Below are 24,364 nucleotides of genomic sequence, written 5' to 3'. Positions count from 1 at the left end.
GCCAAACAGTTGGTACAACAGTTGGCCAACAGTGGGCCAACACGGTTAGTTACTTGGCTGTTGGCCCACTGTTGGCCAACTGCCTATTTGCTACTATTTAGAAGTCCATGACTTACTTTTTACTTTTCTGCTTGCAGCAAATAATTCCTGCAAGAACAGGTGCCACGACTACAGGCGTGGATTTCCTTGCCAATGCAACAGCAGATGTTACTACGCAAGAAAGAAGAAGGACAGATGCTGCAAAGATTATCGTAAAGTTTGTAAGTGAAACTTATAGTCTAACATTCCAACTTTATTAATAGAAATATACTTTAAACCACTTTCACTATTTCGATGCTGCCAATCACTTTCACAATTTAGATTTTAATGCTAAAGGGAACAAAAGTGGTTTTGGTGTTATACTTTATATTGTAGAACTTGAGGCTTGTAAGCCTAATAGACTAATTAACTATTACAAACCTAAAAAGAAGTTTACAAGTTATGCAGCTAAAGTTCTTTTCCAGAATTATATTTTTGAGTAAAGCATCACGTCACAGCGATTGTTCCATCAAAAATTTGAGCAGATGTCTTACCTTGAACACACGTTAATGAAAATTCCATTGATTATTGCAGGTTATTAGTCCATTCAGGAGATCGCACAAGGAATGGAATGGAAAACCAAACATGTTCTTTTTTTGATTGTTTTATTTTTTTCACTTTCGTCATCATGTAATCTAGTTGATAGATTTTATCTTCGATACCATGGAATCAATACAAATGTAGATTTTTGACTGTTTCACCCATTTTATTGGCATGATATTAAAATACTTCAAGACGTCGAGTGTGTTGCCTGTTTGTGTAGTTTGTGTTTGAGCAGCACACTAGAATAGTTTACCGGCAATGAGCCTGGAGTTTAAACTTTAAAGGAATGCAGCATGTACGTCATTCTGGGAGTCATGGAACTCAGACCCCGTGAAAGTTAAGCCGAAAACGTTTGACTGTTAAAACTATTCATAAATATGTAAAATATCATCTTATAATGCTCAATTCTGTTGTGTTGCTGTTCTTTGCCTGTTTGTGGTACAAAAAAGAGAACTCTCTCAAGAAACTGTAAAATATAAATAAAAACATTGGTTTAAAGTTCAAATGAGGGTAGAATGTATTGGCGAGACATTGTTTGAAACGTAGCTAAAGCAAACCCAGATAAAAAAAAAATTTAGACTCGACGCAATGATCCTTTGCAATAGAGTCTCTAATCAACTGATCATGTCCAAAATTTTGCACATTAAGCTTGAGAGCGAAATGTTTTTATGGGTATTTTTCTACATTGCGACATCTGCCATAAGGTTGAATATTTCATGCGTTTTAATTGCTGTAAGTTCTTAGAAATTTCTTGTTTTTATGTTCATGTAGCATTAGTTTCGAGATCACCGCTCTATTACGATTGGTGATTTTGCAGAAATTACATACTCAGAAACATTGCTTTACCAAACGTATCAGCTACGCAAAAGTAAGTATATTGCTTTGCTTGCATGAGATGAGTAGTGGTCCAAATATAGGCTAAAATATAATAAAAAAGCCTTACGGAAATTGCAAATAAAAGTGAATGTGTGCAATGTGCAAAAACAACTGCTTACTTTTGCACGTTTATGTTGGGGCCAGGGGCGTAGCCACGGGGAGTTTGAAAAGCAATCGTAGCCCCCCGAAAAAAACAATTGTCATGCCCCTCAAAAAAAAAATAGGTTTTTGATACTATTAGAACGTTTTGATGACATTGCATCACATGTTGAATTACGTTTCATAATTGTTTAGCTGCATTCAGTCGATATTACTTTTGCCCTAAAATTTTATTTTTAGCTGCGTTACTAGTCATGGCATTTAGTCCATGTGTTGCATACATTCATAGTACCTCGCATAATTCAATTTTAGTGTTTTCTCGGGTCATTAGCAATGGATGTATTACTCGACAAAATGGAAGAAAGTGCTCAAAACTGCAACAAAATATTCAACAGAAATTTTTGATTTGGCAAAAAATACTTTTATTTGTTATTAATATTCAATGCCCTCAGCTCTGTTACATAATTCAACTTCATTGTCTGAATCATGCAAGGAATGTCGCCAGTCAATATTTTTGCAATGTATGCTAAAGCTTTGTGGTAAGCTCCAAAGCATAGTCTACGATATTTTCAAAACCTTTGGTTTGACTAGTCTTCAGTTAAAACTATAGGATGATGACTTTATCGAATAACCAGAAGCAGTAAGACTATGGCAATTCTACAAATTTTGCAACGTTGACACGCAAAGTATGAATATGTTGCAAAACATGCACGCTGCCAAAGATATTGCAAATCTTGAAAATATCCAGAAAAGCCATGCACTTCAATCATCACCGAGCCTATACTAGTCATTATGCAAAATGACAAAAACACTCCACTTCATTTTGAGTTTTCATGCTGCAATTTCTTTGAACACAGCTTTGTTCTATTACCGACATTACATGACAATAGCTAAGTACAAATGTTTTAAAAGGGGGCTTCTTCAATTGTGTACGTATTTGTAACTCACAAACGGAGTTTCCACTGCAATGCCATTCATCTCCAGCGTACGTAATACGTCATAGCGTAGACAAAACGCTGCATAGTCCAAATCGGATCGAGGAATGGCTGAGTACGCTCATCTTTCTATCCAAGATAAAAGTTCTGATTATAACTTACCAGATAATGAGTCAAGCAATGAGTTAAGCAAATAACATTACCACTGCTAGGTCGTGATCTGTTACTGTTATTTCGATGTGACATGAAGAAATTATACCTCACTTTCTTGAAGCGACACATTTATCGCGAAACGAGCAAAAATTCTTTGTAATTAAACACTATCCTTTATATAATTAATTAAAGAATTGAGGCTTATATAACAGGTCGAAAAAAACGTATCATCATTCAGTCTAAATATCTTCAAGGTAATAGACATCATTTAAGCAATGACTACACTAAAGCTTTGTTTGGTTGCGTTGGTGGTTGTATGTGCTGTGGGCCTTTCTCAGAGTCAAGTTGGTAGACGGGACCCAAAGAGGCCTCGATACGCAGGTATAGAATTGTTTGTTTTTATTAGCACTTTCATGTTTATTGCAGTTAATATGTGCAATAAATTTTCCATTATAGGATCAAATTTATTGTTGGGTATTTGAAGTAGTTATCAAATATCTACGTAGTCCAAGCCTTTCTTACACTAACGAAAATAGTATTATAGAAAATATTATTGATTTGAGCAAATTGTTGGACATTTTTCTTCTTTTTAAAACACAGTATAATCTCATGTGACATATTACATTGGTCTGTTACAATAAAAAAAAAACGCACTCATGTTGACACATCAAGACAATTGCTTTTTATACTGTAGAACAGTATGTTAACCAAAGAAAAGACACGCAACGCGTCGATTTCTCTTCAAAGTGTCGCTAAGCATGTCAAGGGATGTGGTTCATTTGAGCTATATCTTTACAAAAACAAAAAAAAAACACCACAGTGCTTAACGCATGCAAAACAAGCGCTTCCGCGTGGTTTCAAACTGTAACATAAACAAAATTAATACAACTTTTGATTAATTATCGACATTGGCGTTTTTATTGGTAGGTTAATGCATCGCAATCCTTGGAAGGGCATCTGTAACTGATACAAACTGTAGCCTATGTTGTTACACTGCTTTAGACCGAACAGTTCCATATAATCTCAACCTGGCCAGGAGCCACCAACCTAACATACTAACACACTTCCATGAAAAATGGGCCCAATGGTCGAATAGGTCCGTTATCACACAAGTTAAAACCTGTTATTTGGCATTGGTTGCTAAAATAGACACCCGGACAGCCACTTTATCTGGTCCAGATCTTTACCAGATCGGGTACGGATCTGACCAGATCCTTACCAGATCTGGGCCAGACAAAGTGGATGTCTTGGCAAAGATTTAGTTAAAAGCCAATGTTTCTAACGTAACTACTAAGCTAATCTAGATCGTATTAAATGATGATGTGTTCCATGCAGCTGATAGTCCATGTCGAAACAGCAAATGCCCAAAAGGATACCGATGTGTGAGGCCCCACAGCAGAGGATCGGGTAACAGATATCAAAACAGACCTTATTCCAGAAGACACGGAAACGGATATCAAAATAGACCTTATCCCAGAAGACACGGAAACGGATATCAAAATCAACAAGCACCTTTGTACAAATGTCAAAGTAAGAAACATTTCAAAATTCAATTTTATGGTAACCTAAGCGACTATTGAACCATAGGCATACGAAGCCGAGCAACGTGATCAAGTTTAACATATTCAAGTTTATTACATTTACAGAAACACAAAACTACGCAACAAATTGTGTTTCTGTAAATGTAGCCTACTGTAAATGTAATAAACTTAAATATGTTAAACTTGATCACGTTGCTCGGCTTCGCATGCCTATGGTTCAACAAGACAAACTCTCTATCGAAGCTCTAAGCGACTATTGCGTATGAAAAAGTTACCAGTGTAATTAAAATTACCAGCCACTAAAGTTACCAGTGTGAATACTACTAATTTTGAAGATTATTGTTCACGTGCTACAGCAAGTTGGTGATTCACAATAACAGCTTTACCTTCTTGTACAATTGGCTCGGGTCTAGACATTTTTATGTCACTTGATTAACTAGCGTTTATTTTGCTTTTGCAGATATCTATCGTCCTTACAACTACTTGGGATACAGCCACAGGCGTCGTCGCCCTAACGTAATTGCCCAACTTGCACAGTACCAAATTCTTAACAGATTATACCCAAATATCTTCCCACTAGGTAACCTACCCACAATTCTTCCCCTGCTTACTACAACAACGTAAAAATGTTGTCAATGGAATTTAACACATCATCACCATTTTATATAATCCGTAACCAAAATAAATTGAAACTTCATTGTGTACATTGATGAACCAAAAAATTTTTTGCCTCTTGCGTAACTGAGTTTGTTTTCTGTGAGTTGTTGTATTCATATCGTCGGGTTTGGATCGTTTTGAGTCTAGCATCTCATCCGCAGTCGTTCCAATATGGGTAAGCCTGAGTTGGCCGCGCCTGACAGGAATCATCAATCTACGCAAGCCTCCACACAAGTAAATAGGCTAATAGCAAAATAATCTTCAGAAGAGTTTGGCAGTGAAAATCAACTTGGAAGCCATGGTGGGGACTAATATCTCACTCTTCAATGGGTGCAGCATGGGACAGTGTTGGTAAAACAGGAAAACTATAGTTTAATATACCGGTACTAAAAACAACACGAGAAAAATTCAAAACCCATTGTCTGGTGCTCTGCTGGATTTTAATTAAGTTCAGCTGTTTCGAAGAGGATTTTTGTCGAACATAAATTATGCGTCTCGAAAGAAAATTTTTCAATGAAAAATTCTATTGGAATATTACAAGAAAATATTTAAAAAAAAATTCAATTAGAGGGTATTATTGAGGGTACGTTCAGTGGCGTACGCAGGATTTTGTTATGGACGGATAAGACATTCAAAATATTTTGAAAATTGTTTGATCAAAGTAACCTAATGCTATTTTATGGTCTGGACAAGATTACGGAAACCTAACTGTTGGCGAAGTATAAACTATCACCCTTTTTGCGTTATGTCACTGCATTTAATAACAGATTGAATAGAATTTGTAGATCGCTACAATATAGATATGTGAACAGCGCGCCAGTCACAACAATGCTAAAAACATGTTCAGTAAGAGCAAGTGAAAGTAATTAAAATCATGCAATGGGCAATTGCAAACTGTGATTAGAATTCTCAAAAAGTGTTGCTTTGAACTCCGGTTTCTCTCCAAGCTTAGCTTACTCTTGGAACTTCACATTAGATTAATAGCTTATTTTATTTATTTTTCTTTTTAATTTAGGGTCACAAATCTTTATATTGGCGTAGGCTACCTAGGATGGGGTAGGTGGATTGGGTTATGGATTTAGTATTAGTTTAGTCCATAGCAACATTGCTAATTCGTTTGACAGTGAAACATATGAAAATGCCGTAATCTACTTAGTTAAATTACTGAAAATTTTTTTTTTAAAGGGCATGGCCCATTGCCCCCCCCCCCCCCCCTGCGTACGCCACTGTATGTAGCCTAGAAATCTTTAAAAAATAAAAAGATTTTTTGCGGATTTTGAGTCTTAACTATTAACTGATACACAAGGTTCAGAACTCAACTTAAGCGTGCTGTTGATTTCAAACAGTTCAGTCTCAGAAATGAATAATTTACTCAAAAATTCTGAATATGAAATTTTTGAGAGACAACACAGGTAGGCTATGCTGTTTGCAATATATATTTGTTGGGAGTCTGGGATTTTTTTAAAACGCCTTAGACAGTCAAAAACGGAAGAAGAGGATGATGATGTTCCAATCATAAGTGTAAAAGAGTGGGAGCTTAAGAGGATTTAGCCAGAGTCTCGAGTTTTGGTCGAAGTCGGACTGAAGCATGGAAGTCTGAAAATCTTGTAAAAAAGGAGCCGGATTGGAGCCACAGAGTCCAATTTTTAGCCAGTTGATACTTTTGACAAAGATACAAATATTAACGCTCTAGACTACTTGGAGCAATTGTTATTTTGTGTAGCCTACTTCTATGGCTATCTTTTCCAGGCAGTAACTTTTTTATTTAATAATATGCTTTTCTTTTCATGACTGAGGATAGGGAAGGTAGGGCGGTAGGCTATAGGTGCTTTAGTGTAAAAACCTGGGTTGCAGTTTATGGGTTGCGTTCGGGGTCGAAGTTGAGTTTGGGGTTCCAGACTTCAGACTCGGAATAGAGCAGGAGTCCAAAAAAAACAAAACAATTTGAGTCGGTACACCTCTGCTTGCATTCCTACCCAATACAGCACAAACAAAATCAGAGTTGTCAATTCATTTCTGCTAATCACCAGTTTTTCATCAATACGCATTTAACTAATTAATTGCTATTGAGAAAATTTAAGCTAATTAATTTGTAACACTTTTTTTATATCGTATTGTTGCATTAAAGATCAGGGCACTTGTTGATTAGCCGTTGTTTAGTGATGTCATCCATAAAGATCAGGCACTTTGCATAGGCTACGAAAAAGTCCACGATTGTGTGTTTTGGAGTTTTCAGTTCTCAGCATCTCCAAGCGGCGTTTGTTGGCAGTTATTAAGGCTAAGAAGCCATCTAATGACGTATTGCTGCCAACAAGCAAATCTACTGCCAACAGGCAAATCCGCCCGGTTAGCTCAATGGTTACGCGCCTGCTTAAGATCACGCGGCGCTGGTTCGACTCTCGGGGTGTACACTTGAGCAACGCATTTAGGATTGCTCTCCATTCAGCGGAACCTAGTGAATGAAATAATTTCCTGGCAACAACACTTCAACAATCGGAAACGTCACTCTGTCAATCTCGGTAACCGTCACTAACCGACCTGCGTCAAAAGCCTCAACAAGTATGAGAAACAACCAGAAATAACCTATAGGCTAATTCCACGGCAACAACGTTTTAACTACTATCAAAAAAATCGCTCTACCAATCTCGGTAACCGGCCCTGCGTCAAGAACCTCTACAAGTATGCGAAACTACCAAGAATAACCTATCAAGACTTTGTCAGTCCGAGGATAAAGATTCAAAACCAACCAACCATCTAAATCGTAAAAACAACGTAGAGGCGACCTCTATTGGAAAGTGATCAAAATTACGAGTTTGATTTTCATGTTTTGCAATTTGAGTTTGCTTCGCAGGAGATTGGTAATTCATGTTTATGTTTCTGAAACATAAACTGGGCAGCTCTGTTAATTTATTCATTCGTTGCCTACAACAGTGTTAAGGTCAAACATAATAATGCATACAATAATCTTTTCTTAATCAGAATGAAAAATAACCTGAAAAGTTTTTAATTTGAACACTTTTGTTTAAAAAAACGCAGATACAAAACTAATTTTGTGAGTTGGACTGAAAACAGTTAAAGTTATGAAATCAAATTGCAGAAGATTTTATTTGCAATTACATTTAAGAGTTAGGGAGATTGAAAATATCATCACCTAAAACACAAAAAAACTTCATGTCAAATTGATACATTTATTTGCCTGCAAAGTTTCCTTACAAGTTTAAGTTATATGTTTTTTCGAAAAGTCAGAGCTTACGGATCTGCTCTTGACAGAAACGTCAGTCTTTATCTTTCAAAGACTCCTCTATGGCATTAATGATCTTATTATGCTTGAGCAGCAGCCACCATGCGCGTTGAGATATGATGTAGGCCTATACTGAGTCTGGAGAGAAGTGGTATGGAATGCCAGGGCTGCCACACGTAGCGAAATATCGACTGTTGAAAGCTTTTTTCATTTTGGGAATAAATAGTAATCTGTGAGAGCCAATTCTTGTGAATAGGGCAGATTTTCAACGAGTTGCAACGGATTTGTGTGCGGGAGGATTGTCCAGATAGAAAATTATTTAAAATTATTTCGCTTTTCAAATTGCAAAAAATAGATCCACAGTTAAAAATGGCATACAAAAGAGCTACAAAATTAGGAAAAACGTTAAAATCTAGCGCCTATATCAAATAAATAGTTCTTGTACAATTTAGCAGCGTCCAAATTTTCGCTTATTTATAATTTTGAGTGGTTGGCAAAAAATAGCATTGTTTTTCCAGTTAAAATACCAAATTTGGAAAAAAGATTAGAACGCTTTTTTACTGCAGTTTCTTTTATCAAGATTTGAAATCCTCGCTTTTAATGTGTTTTTGTTATTGTGTGTACACATTCGTGACCATGATTCACAGTAGGCTAACAACCCAATACGATTTTCACTCATTAATGGAAAGTTGTTCACACAAAAATGCTTCGTTTTTTGCACACCACGATCACGAGCTAACAAAATAATAAAAAGGTTATCAGCCAAATGCATTGATTAAATAACCAACAACCATTTCCAAATACTCCAACTAGGCAGATTTCTTGTCCTATCACGTTTTATTCAGGAAGATTGATCCCTTCTTCAGTTGGCACATATCTTTAATTTCCTACGCCTATTAAAGAGCTATATACTGTAGCTTACTATGTCACCAATATATACAAACGTTACACGCAATCGCTTCGGAATATCTTGAAGTTGTTGATTGGCAGGCCTATATATACACCGCATAGAAAGCCATTTGTTATTCGTTTGAAGTTGCAGTCAGACGAAACTAGCAAACTCTTGCTTCATCATGGGTGTATCAAAGCTCTGTCTTCTGATCTTGGTTCTGGTATGTCTCGTTGGTCTTGGAGAGATGAGGAGACCACGTCATGGAGGACATGGAAGACGAGGTAACATGATGTTTGTAAACTAATCCAACGATGCTTTGGAGCAAGTAATATCTTTAAAAAAATAACACTTTCACATTGTCAAATACTGCATAGCCTTGGTGCAACACTCGAGAGGGCTGGTTCTAAATCGTTATGAGCAAGTGGCTGTTTTTTGACACTTAAAAGCATTCCTGAAAGTGAAGACGAGGTTTTGCTTTCTTGCCTTTCCGTTCATCGGCGTAAGCCTGGATACGACAACAAGTCAAATAAAGCATTACAAACATTTTTTTAAATCTGTAGGTAATTGCTATCCAAGATGCCGTAGAAACCAAGTTTGCAAAAGATCTGGATACAGTTACAAGTGTGTCTGCAAAAACCATTACTACACGTCGTACAGACGCGGCCGGCAATACTGCAAACGTAGAAGTAAGTTGTGCATATGGCAGCACTGATGACTACAGTGACAAGAAAGCAAAATAAACGCAACATTTCTTAGTAGAACAACAGTCAACGGTTTACGTATTGAAGTTTGTGTAACAAAGGTTAATGAAGTTTATTCAAACGTATTATATGAACTGCCGGACGGGACAGCAGCTTACAAGTTTTTGCATGCATGACAAAAGCAAAAGCTAATTTTAACTTGTGTCCTAATGTGTTAGCCTACATTCAAATTAGTAAAACTTTGGGATAACTTTTCACACAAAGTTTTTTATCAGTTATCAATATACAGTAATGAGGTTTGAGCGTATTTGTTTTTTTACCTGCATGCTTGATATAAATCTTTTTTTTTTATACATAACCAGTTAACAACACATCAGTCGATTATGAGAAATGCGGATTTCAGATGTGCTTTGAAGTTTAACTGTTGCAACTTTGCATTTTTGGTCAGAAAATATAGCATAATATTGAAATGAAATTGCCATCCTAAACTGATTCAACTAATTTCTGTGTTGGCAACAATAGCAAAATTAGCGCAAAAAGCGGTGACTTTGTTTTGTTATTTCAGGCTCCTACCCTGTATACAGACCTCCCTATCACAATCCATACCCATACGGTCATCATGGAAGGCAAAATGTTGCGCTAAAAGTCTTGAAGGCTCTGGCAATTAAGAGGGTTTTGGAGAGAAGACGACAACAAGGATAATGGCTACAACATTATTGAATGAGGTTGAAACCAATTGTCGCTTACGAAAAAGTCACTCATCTGTGTTTTATAACACTTTCTTTTTTGTTGCTTAAAGTTTAAATGGTTTACAGAACATCAATTCAAACAAATATTGAAAACTATTTGTGTCACCTTTACATCATTCATGTTTTCAAATATATAAACTTTTGTGCAAAATTACTGCCGATTTTCATGATATCCTCCAACGATTTTCGAGCTTCAGTCACTTTTGCATTTTGCGTTTCTACACGCTGTCACATATTATCGAAAGATTTTGTGCATTAATCGAATTGTATAAGCGCAAAACTCTCATTTCATTTTTCAATAAACCGCCGGGATAACATGACGCAAATCCAACTTGCGTTTTCAATGTCCCTCTTTACAAAAGCGGCTTTCTGCAGGAATGACTTGACAAGTGATATAATCGTATTTTTGCATTATGATGATATAAACGGACAATAAAATATTCATCGTCATTTACAAAGTGATATATTGCGTTTATTATTGTCTTACAAGCTTTTAATATAAAAGCACTTCAGCTAAGTAAGCTACACAAAACTTTAAAAAATAAGATTTTAAAAGTGCTGAAAAAATATCTTGACAATTGCTGTCATCCTTTGGACCATACCAAGGTATAGCTGCTGAAATATAAAAATATTAATCACTGTTCGTAAGCTCTTTGGCGATTTTGCAAGGTAGTTCAGGGCAAAACAGGTCAGCGTGCTGTAAAACCGGTCAATTTCATGTTGATGAAGCATATTTTTAACTTTGGAGAAAATCAACTAAAAAAATGCTTTAGAGCACTTGAAGACTCAAATGTGATGCGACAGTAGCAAACACTGCAAAATTTTTGCTGGTTGTGTGGATCTACATTTTAAAAGTGTAAGTGAAAAAAAAAGTAGCCTACTTCATTCTTTTACCTTTTTGTAGTTAAGACCAAACTGAGCCGCTACAGTATGAAACACTTTAACTAAACCCCTTACATTTCAAACGATACTGCAGTACAATTACCACAAATCGAAATCAACAAATACTGCTCAGTTCAATCGTTTGAAATAAAAAATTTAAAAAGAGCAACGTTGCGAATCATTTTTTCGGCGTTATAAAACTCTTAAGCTATATCTTCTGGAAGTTTTTTTTTTTCCATAAAAAGAAACTTATATACAAATGCTGCTCAAATTCTTTTTAAAAAAATATGATTATTAGGCTATTATAAGAACATTTTTAACGTTTCGAGACTAAGTCTTCGCGATTAGCAGAGAAATTTAATTCAATAAATGATACTTTGTATTACCACTGCAACATAAGGTTTCAGTGGGCCTATAATACTGCAATAAGACGTAAAGAATCGTTTCAAGATAATGCAGTTTTAACACGGTGACTACTATACCGACTGTACTGTAGTCAAACTTTAAAAAACTTCTTATTGAAAAAATCAGTCTTAGACTATATAAGCAACCAACTTTTTTCCAAGTGAAAAATATATATAAGCTAAGCCAGAGGTTCTCAACCTTTTGAGACTCAAGGACCACTTAAAAAAATTGTGTCTCAGTCACGGACCACTACTCCCCTTCCTCCTCTCCTTGTAACGAACAAATGTCACTTATTGCTTGCTAAGTCATAAACAGTAGTTAGTATTAGAAAGAATTCTACATTTAGTGAGAGTCTTTAGCTTCCACATTTGAGCATAGCATATCCAAACGAGGTGTAATACTGGAAAGACTCAATCGGAGTTCATCTTCGACTTCAAGTCAAGAACAATACTTTGTTTTTATTGTAACCAGTGCAGAAAATCCACATTCACAAAGATAAGATGTCGCAAAAAGTAAAATTATTTTCAAAGCTTTCTGAGACAGTTGTGAATACTCGTGTGAAGCTTGTATCTAAAATTGTATCAAGCTCACTTTCAGATGGATGCAACATATTCAAAGTAGTGTCACTGGTCAGTTTACGGATTAGAAACCCATGAAAAACTCTGAACGTTCAAATCACCAAAATGAAAGTTAAATTAATCCTGCAGTGACTTAGCATGGTCACAAATAAATTCATCAACAGTTGTTTATTGATTTCAGCATTTTCTGGTTTCTTAGTGAATTCGTACAATTGATCAAACATGTCAAAGTTGTTCTGCAATAATCTTGTCTTCCAAAGATAAAGTTTTATTGTAAAATCAGACACTTTATCACTGAGGGTAATTAAACTTGTCTGCTTTGCTTGCAGCGATCAATTAAGTTTATTCAGTTGTTCAAAAATGTCAGCCAAATAAGCCAGAACAACAACCCAAAAGCTATCGTTGAAATGAACAACAAGTTTGGATTTTTTATCCAAGAAACTCTCTCACAGCATCACATAACTCAAACAGTCGGTTAAACACTTTTCCCCTTGATAACCAGCGAACTTGAGTATGCATGAGTAGTTCATGATCAAGATCCTTATTTGAGCATAATGAAGCAAAGAGACGACAATGTAGTGGATGAGCCTTGATAAACTTAACAACTTTTATGCAAACGGTTAAAAAACAACGATTTCAGACTTTGTTCGAGGACAACCAGGCAAATGCCCGCGGACCACAGGTTAAGAACCGCTGCTTTAGCGTACAAATTTAACACATTCCAAAAATTTGATGAACAACTTTCATGGCCTAATCAAAAATGATACGAAATCTTTTTACGTATAATGATATCAATGTATTTCAAATATGATAATAATGACAACATAATAATAATTATGTTTGATCGCTTTACATATTTTGTCAATGTCCGCTTTTGACGGAAAAGTTGACAAGACATATTTTCGACATTCTGATGTAATACTTTTATAAACAGCTTCACAATAACTACTTGATAATAAGCTTTGGAAAAGGTCCGCCCTGATAGCTCAATTGGTTAGCGCGTCACTTCTGGAACGAAGAAGCTTCAAGATTAAGCGGCGCTGGTTCGACTCTCGGAGTATGCGCTTGAGCAACGCACGTTAAAGTGCCTCTGACAGGTAAATAAATTCGGTAAATTTACCTAAGATACCAAAAAGATGACACTAACAAACTTCCCTGACCAGCAAATCGTAAAAAATATCAACAGGCTACTAAGTTACACGCTTGCAAACTTTCGTTGACATCGGCGAATCTGGCACTCATTCAATTGCGAAAATAAAAACGGCAACACCGCTGTCACGTCACCGTAAGCGGGAAGGATACATTCTTTCTCTGTGGTGACTTGGTAAAGTATAGTACGGCTACTGCAAAACGTGAATGTGTGGGGCTCTGTTGGTCTAACGCATGTGCAAATTAAGAATTACCGAAATGAAAAAGTGAACTTATTATTACTATCAGGTTTCGATCAAATAGGTTGAGTTTATTTTTATCAAACAGCATCTCAATTCAATTGAAATTGCAGTTTCATAGGGCTACAATTTTGATACTTTTTTATTTGTTCTAATCTGGCTATAGCCATTTGCAGTGTAACAATAGTATCTCACAAACAGTAGCCTTAATTTATGGTTGAGGCAATGCCTACAAATTGCTGTTTATGTGTCAGTGACAAAGACCGTGTGCTTTCTTTTCACGCTTTCCCACAAAACAAGGTGCTGAGAAGAAAATGGTCAAAGTTTTCTTCAAGTGTTCGAAAGTGGGATGGGCCATACAAAACTAGTCGTATTATGTTCTCTTCACTTCACTGAAGATGATTTTGTTAATACCACTTAAGTAAAAATGGGCTTGAAGCCTTGAGCGAACTTTACATTATGAAAAACTCTGCCATACCATCTATAAAAGTAAAGATGCAACCAGTTGCTGATGATGATTCCAGCACTTCTAAACAACAACGTTTAGAAAAACGTACCCTTGCATAGGTAAAGTAGGCTTTTGCATGTGTAGACTCTGCTATGTAAGCTACGTAACTGTATAACTAAGATTTTGTTAACACTGGCACTGACAACTTGCATTGCGCAAAGCTCACTGCTTGCAGTTTGATGCTCTCGGAAGCAACAATCGGATTGTGCTGCCGTCATGCATTGTTTGGTGAATCCGAAACAATTTTCTAGATCCAGATGGCCGTTACACCAGATTTCAATGGCCAACTGAAGGCACATTATGAGAGAGAACTTTTATTTATTTTTGAATAGTGATGATGAATTAAATATGAATGATGATTCGTAAATGTCTTCATTTTTCACTTCAAGTATATTTTAAGTTTTGTAGGAACGTATCCAGTACAGTTTTATTAAACTGCAAAAAGCAATAAATCTTTGAAAAAGCAACCGCTTGTACCAACTCCGACCAAACTGTGATCCACCAATTACATTTAGGAAGCGTTTGTTTCATCTGTCGTTAACGACGCCCACTTAGAATGACGTAATATCACCAAAGTCGTCCCAGAGCAGTGAAATATGGAGTTTCGCCTGTGGTGGCGCTGCGGAACAGTCGTTTGATATAAATTACGCCCTAACCAGTTGAGCTACGAGGTTAAGATTAAAAAGTTCGCTAAGTATAATTTTGCGCTAGGAAATGCTTTAAAAAGTTACTATACTTGGATCCAACCTGTCAGGGGCACTTTAAGGACTGCTCTCCATTTAGCGGCATCTAATGGATGGAATAGTTCCCTGGCAACAAGACTTCAACAATCGGAAACTTCACTCTGACAATCTCGGTGAACGGGCCTGCGTCAGTGATTCAAAGCCTCTACAAGTATGCAAAACTGCCAGGATTAAGCTCTGCAAGAAGCTTTCCCAGTCCGAGGATAAAAATTCAATCAATCAATTCTTGCGTGATTTTCTCAATTTTTGATGTTACTTTCAACACACACAGCTTCTGTAAAATGTGAAGTGAAGAAAGTATTTCTATGATAAGATGTTTAAGTTTAGCGTTTTCTTGTAATTTTCTTCCTTTAAATGAAAAACAAAAATGGATTTTTCTTATCAAACAAGTTGAATATACCAATAAACGTTGTAAGTCCACTTAGGAATGTTAACCATGTTAACCAAGGAATGTTAACCTCTGACAAATCGTTGAGACAATTTTTCAACTCAATTTTTATTGAATTTTCAAACCTTTTAGTTGGATATGTTGGATATTGCTGGAAATTTATTCTTTGTCTAACTGCACTCACATGAAGCGTAACTTTGGCTGGAATTAAAAATCATGTTCGGTGAACCATTTGATTCTTTTCAGTAGGCTATTTTGATAAAATGGTCAAACTAGCTTACAAAAATCTTGATAGAGTTGCAGTTTTTGCATCACTCGCTGATGAATTTTGATTTGTCTGAGCCAACTTTCCTTTACTCGTGTAGTCAGTTCGAGCTGTATCAATTTTAGTACAATGATGGTATTTCTAACTAGACACCAACAAAACCGTTTATTGCGAGTTGTCATGTCGAAGTATAGGCTCGTCAATTCAACAACAGTGGGTGGTAACACAGAGTCAAAATATCAATAAGTAAGCTCGGTTAAAAACAAAAACATTTTGGCAAATAGAAAGAAGCAGACGCTTTTTTATTGTAGGACTAGTTTTTTTCTTTTAAATCTTAGAGAATGTCTAAGAAAAATAGTACGTTAAGTCTTAAACCATGGCTTGGATTGACCAACGCTACAAGGAAAGGATTGATAAAGGTTGCACTTTACTTGCACCTGCATCTGTACTATATAATAGAAAGTGAAAGAAAACACATTAGCAACTATTCAAGACATGTTGCTTTATACCAAACGTAAATATTTATGGACTACATCATGCATTTCAATAATGAAATTTGTAGCCTACAATACATGGGCTACTGGAGTATTAGCCACCCGTTTGAGTGATTTATATATCTCAGTCAGAGCGTTTTCCAAGTTCAGAAGTTCACGTTTGATTTGAAACCAGCTTATATATTACCTTCGTATGGAGCTGTATGTTTTGAGGAAGTTGTTGACATTTTTCCCTTTTTTTCTTGATCTAAAAAATCTCGTTATTAAATTTAATTATTAATCTTACAGTATGAACGTGACTTATTAGTGGCCAATAATTTACACACGATTCTACTCAATTTTGGAAAGACCGAAACTTTTTTATGCTAAAGTTCCTTGTTTAGCAGGCACAAACAAAAACGAACAAAATTAGCATCAAAAAGCAATAAAAGACCCCTAATAATTGATCTGTTAATTTGAATATTCCCAAATCGTAACGTGATTCAGATTTATTTACAATCTGATGGTGATTTCATGGAATAACATGAGAGAATTTTTTATTTGGCACACTTTCCTTATTTCCTACGCCTGATGCAATACCCTCAGTCATGTCCAAAAAATGTAATAGATATTAAAAGAACATAAAGACGGCACTTCAAATACGTTCGTCAAGTTCCTTCTTAGGTTTTCTGGATCGATATATATACAGTTTCAAGAAGAGAATTCCTTACTTGTTTGAATTTCAGTTGAGACAATAAGTGACAACTCTTCTTCATCATGGGAGTATCAAAGCTCTTCCTTGTTGCGTTGGTTCTTGCTTGCTGTGTTGCATTGGGAGAAATGAGCAGAAGAAGCTACGGAAGTCATTATCCAAGAGGACATTTCCCAAGTGGATATCGAAGTGAGATTGCATACATATGTTAGAAATGAATGCATCTGAGATAGTTTTAATCTTTAGCAGTGGCGTAGCTAGGGAAGCGGGGGAGCGGACCGCCCCGGGCGGCACGTCTGGGGGCGGCACTTTCAGACTACGATTTTTGATTTTGATTGTAATCTGATAAAACTACGCATTTCATTTTCACATGCTTTTTCTTGCAGGGGCGGCAAAATCTGAATCTGCCCCGGGCGGCACATTCCCTAGCTACGCCACTGATCTTTAGGCCTACTCTGTTTTACGAACTTAAAAAGCTGAACTTTTACGTTGGGGCTCGTGAAAAATATTTGGAATAGTTAACCTTATTTTTGTATAGAAAAAGCTGGCCTGCGTTGTCGAAATAACTTAATAAACACTTATAACCCGCAACTAAAGAAAGCCACTCAAAGTAGCAGGTTAAACATAGCATTGGTGTTTAAGATTAAAATTATTCGATGTAATTAGCTGATTTACAGGTGCTATTTAGTTGACAGTGGTACTGCTACTATGTCTTTAAAATTATCTATGGGTCTATATGACTCTTTCTTGATTATTTTCTGCATTTCTGGAATTACCCTCGCAAAAAACCGTTACCATCCAGCCAATGAATCTAAAACCATAAACAAAAACTTGTATAGTTTTAAACCGCAGCAATCAATGTATTGTTGTAAAAAACATTACGGTAATTTTTTTATTTATGAACTAATTACCTAAACGAGCATTTTTTCTTTCCTAAGGGTAGCAAACAATGAAAACGCTGCCACTGCCATTCTAGTCAGATGCATGATGGAGTGCTGAGACGGTCTTTTAAGCAAACCGGTTGAGTTTGGTGGCAAAAACATCATACAATACTTTAAATTTCAGGAACGTGCTATCCAAAGTGCGGCTATAATGCAGTGTGTCAGAGTTATGGATATTACAAATACAAGTGTGTCTGCAAAGCACCGTACTATTGGGTCTATCAGTACGGTAAAAAATACTGTAAACGAAGATGTAAGTATAATTATGTTATAACGTTTTCAGTATTGTTTTTTTAAAAGTGTAAGGTTTATAAACAAAATAAATTAGAAAAATAATACAAAAAAATTGAAAAGGCTAGAAAATTTGCAAACAAAACGTTTTCTCTTCTAAAACGAGGTTGAAATAAAGCCGCTTTATTTTCCTTGTGTGATAAAAAGTTTGATTTCGCAAACCAATGTTATGAAAATTCCATTTGGTCAGTTTGATAAACTAAAGCCAAAAAGCTTTATGCATTTTAGTAACTCTTTCATCACCAAAATTAACTGGTTTTTGTCTAATATATGACTGTGCATAGTGTGCAAGCTATATGAAAAGAAAAAATTTGTAGAAGAATGATCAAATTCCTCCGCTTTCACAACTGTGGCAAGTGATCCTGTTGATAGAAAATATGCCGTTAAATCAAGGCACTGTAAAGAGGTCAACATCATTATTGAAACAACAATCCAAGGTTTTTTAACATGTGTACAACTTTTACGATTTTGAAATAACAATGCATGGACAAAACTTAATTAAGTTGCAATTTTTTGTAAGAATATCTTGGCAGAAAAAACTCACGGTTGGGCCATTTACTTACTGTAAACGAAAACAATCCCAATGTTTTTCTATTCCAGACAATTATCCAACGTACCGGCAGCCCCACTACAACCCACGGCCATATCAGTACGGCCACCACAATAATTACAGAAGACGCAACCCTGTTGCAAAGGTTGTGAAATTCCTTGCTCTGAAAAGGCTTCTGAACTACAAGGGATAAGGACGATGATGTTGTTGAATGGATTTGAACCAGAATATTGTTTGTTTGCCCAAAAAAAAATCACTTGTTTATCGAAACACTTTTTTCATCCTGATGCTTTGCATAACTTGCAAAATATCAAGCTGAAAAAGTGTTCAAAGATTTTATTTTTTATCATTCTCATATCATCCAAATGGCGTGACTACAGTGATATAACAGCCACGCTGACATTAATCCAGAATAATTTAGAAGTTTTGTTTGCGTTATGAAACTGACGTTTTACAACAGATACGATTCATGTAGCATCTGCACTTTGCTGTTTTTATGAGAATTTAACATTTAAAATCTGATTTTTGTGTTTAAGACAATAAATTTGCAAGCGATAATAAAACTTTTCATCATATTTACAATAAATCAAAAACAGTTATGAAGACATTGATCTGCAGTGTCGTGGTTTCTCAAGTTGTGTGATTTCATTCTTTATCGAACAATAAAATTCATTGTCATTCATGAACTGGTGTTGTTCTTCAAACCATAGATTATGTTGAAATGTTTTATTAAAGCTGCCATCTAATGTTGTAATGTCACGCATAAAAAAATCCGAAACTGGAGTTGTAGGCGAGTACGAGCAAGTGTCGTATAACTCTAAGGCGATAACTTGACAAAGCGTAATTTGATTCTGGACGATGTTGGTCATCTATAATAACAGAGGTGTCTAAATTAGCTAAATTTTTAGCCACTTACCACATTTCACGAGTCTTGGGGGCAGCAATACTCTTTTCAATCGTTTTTTCCTTGAAATTCGGCCTAAGCTTTAAGATTGTGCAGTATCTTCTAGAGCCCAGACAGAGTCCACAGATAGTATAGTCTATTCCTGCGGACCCCACTTTGGACACCTCTGATCTATAGTTTTGGACATTTTTAAAAAGATAGCAATATCATAGATTTCATAGCTCAACCACACTCCACAAATTTCAGCTTTTTTGATTTAAAACACTCTCCTTAACATTTGTTGTATAAATTGGCCTACCTAATCTTCAAATTTGATTAAAAAGCGTTGTAAGTCCAATGAAGCAGATAAACAAAACTTTCACGGTCATTAGTATTTTTTGCAATAGATGAAAAATGGCAATTCGATCACTTGTCAAACATCACAAAAATAAAAACACAGTATAACAAAATTTTAGTAAATATCCATGAGCTGTATAAGGATTCTTGATGTAGATTTTGTCGATCTCCGCGATACGCTAAGGTATTGACTACGGCCGTAACATGACAAACTTTAGTAACAGTTCAGGTCAACAATCACAGAATAGTCAAAGCCGTTTTTTTGTTAAATCACTTTTGTCGTTGAATAGAAGATACATTCACGTCAAAAAAGATTTTAAAATCAATTTCATTTTGACATTTTCAAAGTCCAAAATTTTTTTTTGACATATAAGGAATATTAATTGCTGTTTTGCAAAGTTACACGAATATTTGGCTTGAATATTGAGGTTATTTGAGTCGTCATGCTTTAGTAAAAGTGCTTATGTCAGTGCTATCAATTTGCAAATATGATTTGAATATTTTTGTGATTAATTAAACACTTATTATCTATTGCTTCAAATACTTGTAACTATCTAGATACAAACTACAGCAAATTGGTCACTTTTTGTAGATTTTGTGATGTGTTGCTATCTACCTGACAAAACAAAAAAACGTATTTTCTTTGCCTTTATTGCCTCTTCCAAGTGACTCAACGTGATTTAGTGTCATCAGGGATAGAATAGAGGGATAAGAGAATTGTGATTTTTAGACAAACCAGTCTTTTTGGTTCAACTGTTTAGTCTAACGAACAGTCTGATCGGAGTTTTAACAAGCAGGCTATACTGTATTTTTGTACTTCATTGTCTCTACAGCGTTTTATCGCGCAGTTAAAGATGAGAAAATGTTGTGTTTTTTTTTTTAATTTCAGTCAGACAGTTGACAAATTTCAATCTGTAAAATACGGAAAGGTATAAAACATGTGATAAAAAAGCTGCATCTCTAGGCAGCCATGCTAAATTATTTGAAAATGCAACCGTTCAAAATAGTTTCCGAGCTATTCAAACTAGGAATTCGAGAATTTTCTGCATTTGCCTTGAATAAGACTAAAATATTTTAACACACTGGCATACATTTTGTAAAAAACTACTGAAATTATTTAGTTTTTTTACCAAACGAATAAAATGCCATGCAATTTCAATATGAAACATACAAGATTAAGACAGTTTAATGATAAGGGCATTAGCATGTCTCTCATCTGTAGATTGTTTTTTAATGTAGGCTATCTGCCCAATAAATAAATAAAATTTAAAAAAATTCGGTTATGTGGTTCGAAAACTTGAAACTAAATAGCACCAAGAAATGGTAATTTTTAAATTGAAATGAACTCTATGGCAAAAAATAGTACGCTACGAAACTCTTTGTTTTTGAAACCGGAGAAAACGTTCCTATGAGGTCGTTTTTAGAATAGTTGATTGTTAACTTTTCAGTTTCACCTGTATTGCAAATAACCGCTAAATACTATTTATTACATCACGTAAATGCTTCATGACGCACATGATTGTGATGCGCAGTTTGAAAATCATGAATATTGTGTGGTCTAGCAGAAAATCTCATTCAGTGTTGATTAGTTTCAATGTCTTGATTATTGATTCAAACAATGTTTACTCGGGTTTGGATTCAGGAACCGCCAATAGAAGCAAAACTCTGCAGTTTTAGTGCGTCTTTGCAAACATGATTTCATCTTTTTCAGGTATTCAAAAATGTTTTCCGGGACGGGAGCCTGTGCTAACACACAGCATTACTTACTTCAGAAGTAAGATGCAACAGTTGGAAACAGAAGTACTCAATGCAGCAAACAGAATCTAACAATATTAACAAATAAGGCAGTAGTTATTATTATTCCTAAGCGTGCGATTGAATTTAAACACAATAAATGAAATGCGAGTTTTCTAATCGTGTTCTATTTATGCTAAAAGGGTTACTGGTTTAATAAAGTTTGAAGTGTTTTGCTATGGAGAACCCTTGTTCTGATGACAAATTAATTGTAAATAGTGACATGGCAATTTAAGTTGTGTGCCAATATCATGTAGAATGGAGATAAAGATGATTAATGAGAATTTCAAATTATTGTTATTGTAGAAGGAACTGAATGGTCACGTACGCTGTAGCCCAGCGAAAAAAGTTTTCGCCTGATGTGAACCGTGATTACACTACTAACTTCTCTTGCACGAAAGGTGATAGTTCTATTGCTTTGAAACACATAGCCCACCTGCCTGGAAATTTTATTCCATAAAAACTTTGTTTATCGCAAAGGGCTTGTATTTATGAATAGCTTCACTATCGAATTGCACAAAGTAACTTACCGTTTTTAAATCATGTGGGCTATTTTGTAGATATTTTACCAAAGAAGTATTTCACGTCTCATAGTTTTACTGTACCACAGATATACAAAACAAAGTAACTTCAATGGGTTTACATTTTATATTACATAAAGAAATACAACATAATTAAAATAAACAAATTGAGCTTGTGCTGTTCAAACCGGAGTGTCGTTACAGTTATAGTGCATAGTCAGATTAATCTTATAATTTTCACTTTATGCGTATTGCAGATTTAAAGTAATTCCTGACGAGACACTAGTACGTGTCGAAAACGTTGAGTTTCTTAATGATGTTATATTTCTTTGTATAATAAAAAATGTTAAACCCGTAGAAGTTAGCCTACTTAGTTTTGTATGTCTGTAGTACAACAAACGAACTCTCTTCCAAAGCTTTATTTTACTGTACTGTAGCCTACCTCACTGAAGATATACAGTATAAATAGGACATGAATATTTGATGAGAATAATTCTTGTTTCAGAAACGCTGTGTTTTGTTTGTTGTTTTAGTGTCTAATCCAGTGAATGCAATTCGAGAGTGACTGGATTTCCAAAGAGAATGAAGTGGTGCAAAGATAGCACTTCCACACCACCTAACGGAAGCTAAATCACTGTCACCGTAAATACCAACAAAGCCGAGAAAGCACTGTGACTTTACTTTTTGAGTTGTGAAGGCTTTTGCTACTACCAAGAAGGCTTTATCAAAAACTATTTTCATCAGAAAACCGAGTTACCAAAATTGATATTAGAAAACACCTTTATCAACCTTATTAGCCTACTCGAAAACACAATTTTATTCGTACGAGAGAATTAAACAAAAACATTGATATGCATGTTTGCATGATGGAATGGATTGCAGTGAAGATAAATGTATAATACTTGTTAACACATCACTCTAACTCTTTTTGGTTAAAATGCATGAAATAAGAGACAGGATGTTAATTAAAATGCCCTGCTTTATTTATTTTATTTAGCTCAGTAATGTTACACTTTTGAAATAAGAAAAAATGATTCAACTTTGTTCACGACTCTTTTTTGTAAGTTCTAAAAATACGTTTGCTTTCTTGGACCAAAATTTAGATGTTTGAAAAGTTTAGAATGGCGCTGCTAAAAAAATTGAACTCTGAAGCCGACTTTGGACTTGTAAAGCGGTTTATTGCAGCAAATCAACCAGATCCATAATTGTGGTCTGAGTATAAACAAATATAATAAATGTGAAAACACATGCTGCTTTTTTTCTGTATAACTTTTGTATTTTTGTTTGAAGCGGTTTATCTGACCGTAGACCTCTGAATTTTTTTGCGTTTTTGATGGCAGACAACAGTATCACGGTTGCCAGATGGGTAAATAGTGCAACAAACATTTATATAGGCTAATTCAATGAAAGTTGAAACTGCTTAGTAACACGAATAATAAGCTTCCCATATCAATCAAAAAACATTTGGTGAAAAATGATGCAGCTCAAAGGTTTTTTTTTTAATAAAAAGCGTAAAACTACTTGTAAACGGTCATAGATCTTACGGGTCCGCTCTTGACTGAAACTTCAGTCTTTATCTTTCAAAGATTCCTCTATGACAAAACTAACACCAACATAGGCTACACCTAATACACAAAGCAAACAACAGAGAATTTGGAAACTTTTCATGCAAGAGGCGGTCAATGCTTGGAATCAAGTGCGACAATAAAAGAAGAAGATGACATTAATTATCTTATTATCCTCGTGTGGCAGCCACGCGCGTTGCGATATGAATGTATTATAGTTGTGTACCGAGTTTGGAGGCAAGTGGGATGGAATGTCAGGGCTGCCACACATAGCAAAATATCGACCGTTGAAAGCTTTTTCATCTTGGGAATAAATAGTAATTTGTGGGAGCCAAATCAGGTTGATAGGGAAGATGTTTAACCAGTCACAACGGATTTGTGTGCGGGAGGATATTCCATAAAATTAATATGCTTTTCAAATTGCAAAAATATAGATCTACAGTTTGGAATGACCTATACAAATAAGCTACAGAATTAGAGAAAACATCAATATCTAGCGTCTATAAAATAAATAGTTCTTGTACAATTTAGTTTCTTTTATCAAGATTTGAAATCTTTTTAATGTGTTTTTGTTATTGTGGGTAGCCTATGCATCGTGACCATGATTCACAGTAGCTAACAATCCAATACGATTTTAACTCATTAACCGAAACTT

The 24,364-nt window shown here is 35.3% G+C and overlaps 2 protein-coding genes across 2 annotated transcripts in view; one reads left to right on the top strand and one right to left on the bottom strand.

Annotated features, from left to right (window-relative positions):
* LOC145767011 (putative inactive peptidyl-prolyl cis-trans isomerase-like 6) overlaps positions 1-24,364 on the bottom strand; it is a 162,908-nt gene that overhangs the window by 2,512 nt on the left and 136,032 nt on the right. The gene's annotated exons all lie outside the window — the stretch shown is intronic.
* On the top strand, positions 2,927-4,948 carry LOC145766178 (uncharacterized). Its single transcript, XM_082577835.1, has 3 exons — positions 2,927-3,065; positions 4,020-4,214; positions 4,686-4,948. The coding sequence occupies exons 1-3, from the start codon at positions 2,960-2,962 to the stop codon at positions 4,847-4,849; spliced, it is 465 nt and encodes a 154-aa protein (XP_082433961.1). The 5' UTR covers positions 2,927-2,959; the 3' UTR covers positions 4,850-4,948.

The sequence above is a fragment of the Aplidium turbinatum genome, chromosome 3 (assembly GCF_918807975.1).
Source record: "Aplidium turbinatum chromosome 3, kaAplTurb1.1, whole genome shotgun sequence".
NCBI classification, from domain to species: domain Eukaryota; kingdom Metazoa; phylum Chordata; class Ascidiacea; order Aplousobranchia; family Polyclinidae; genus Aplidium; species Aplidium turbinatum.
Note: the sequence above shows the minus strand (reverse complement) of the source record. Positions and strands in the feature narration are given on the sequence as shown.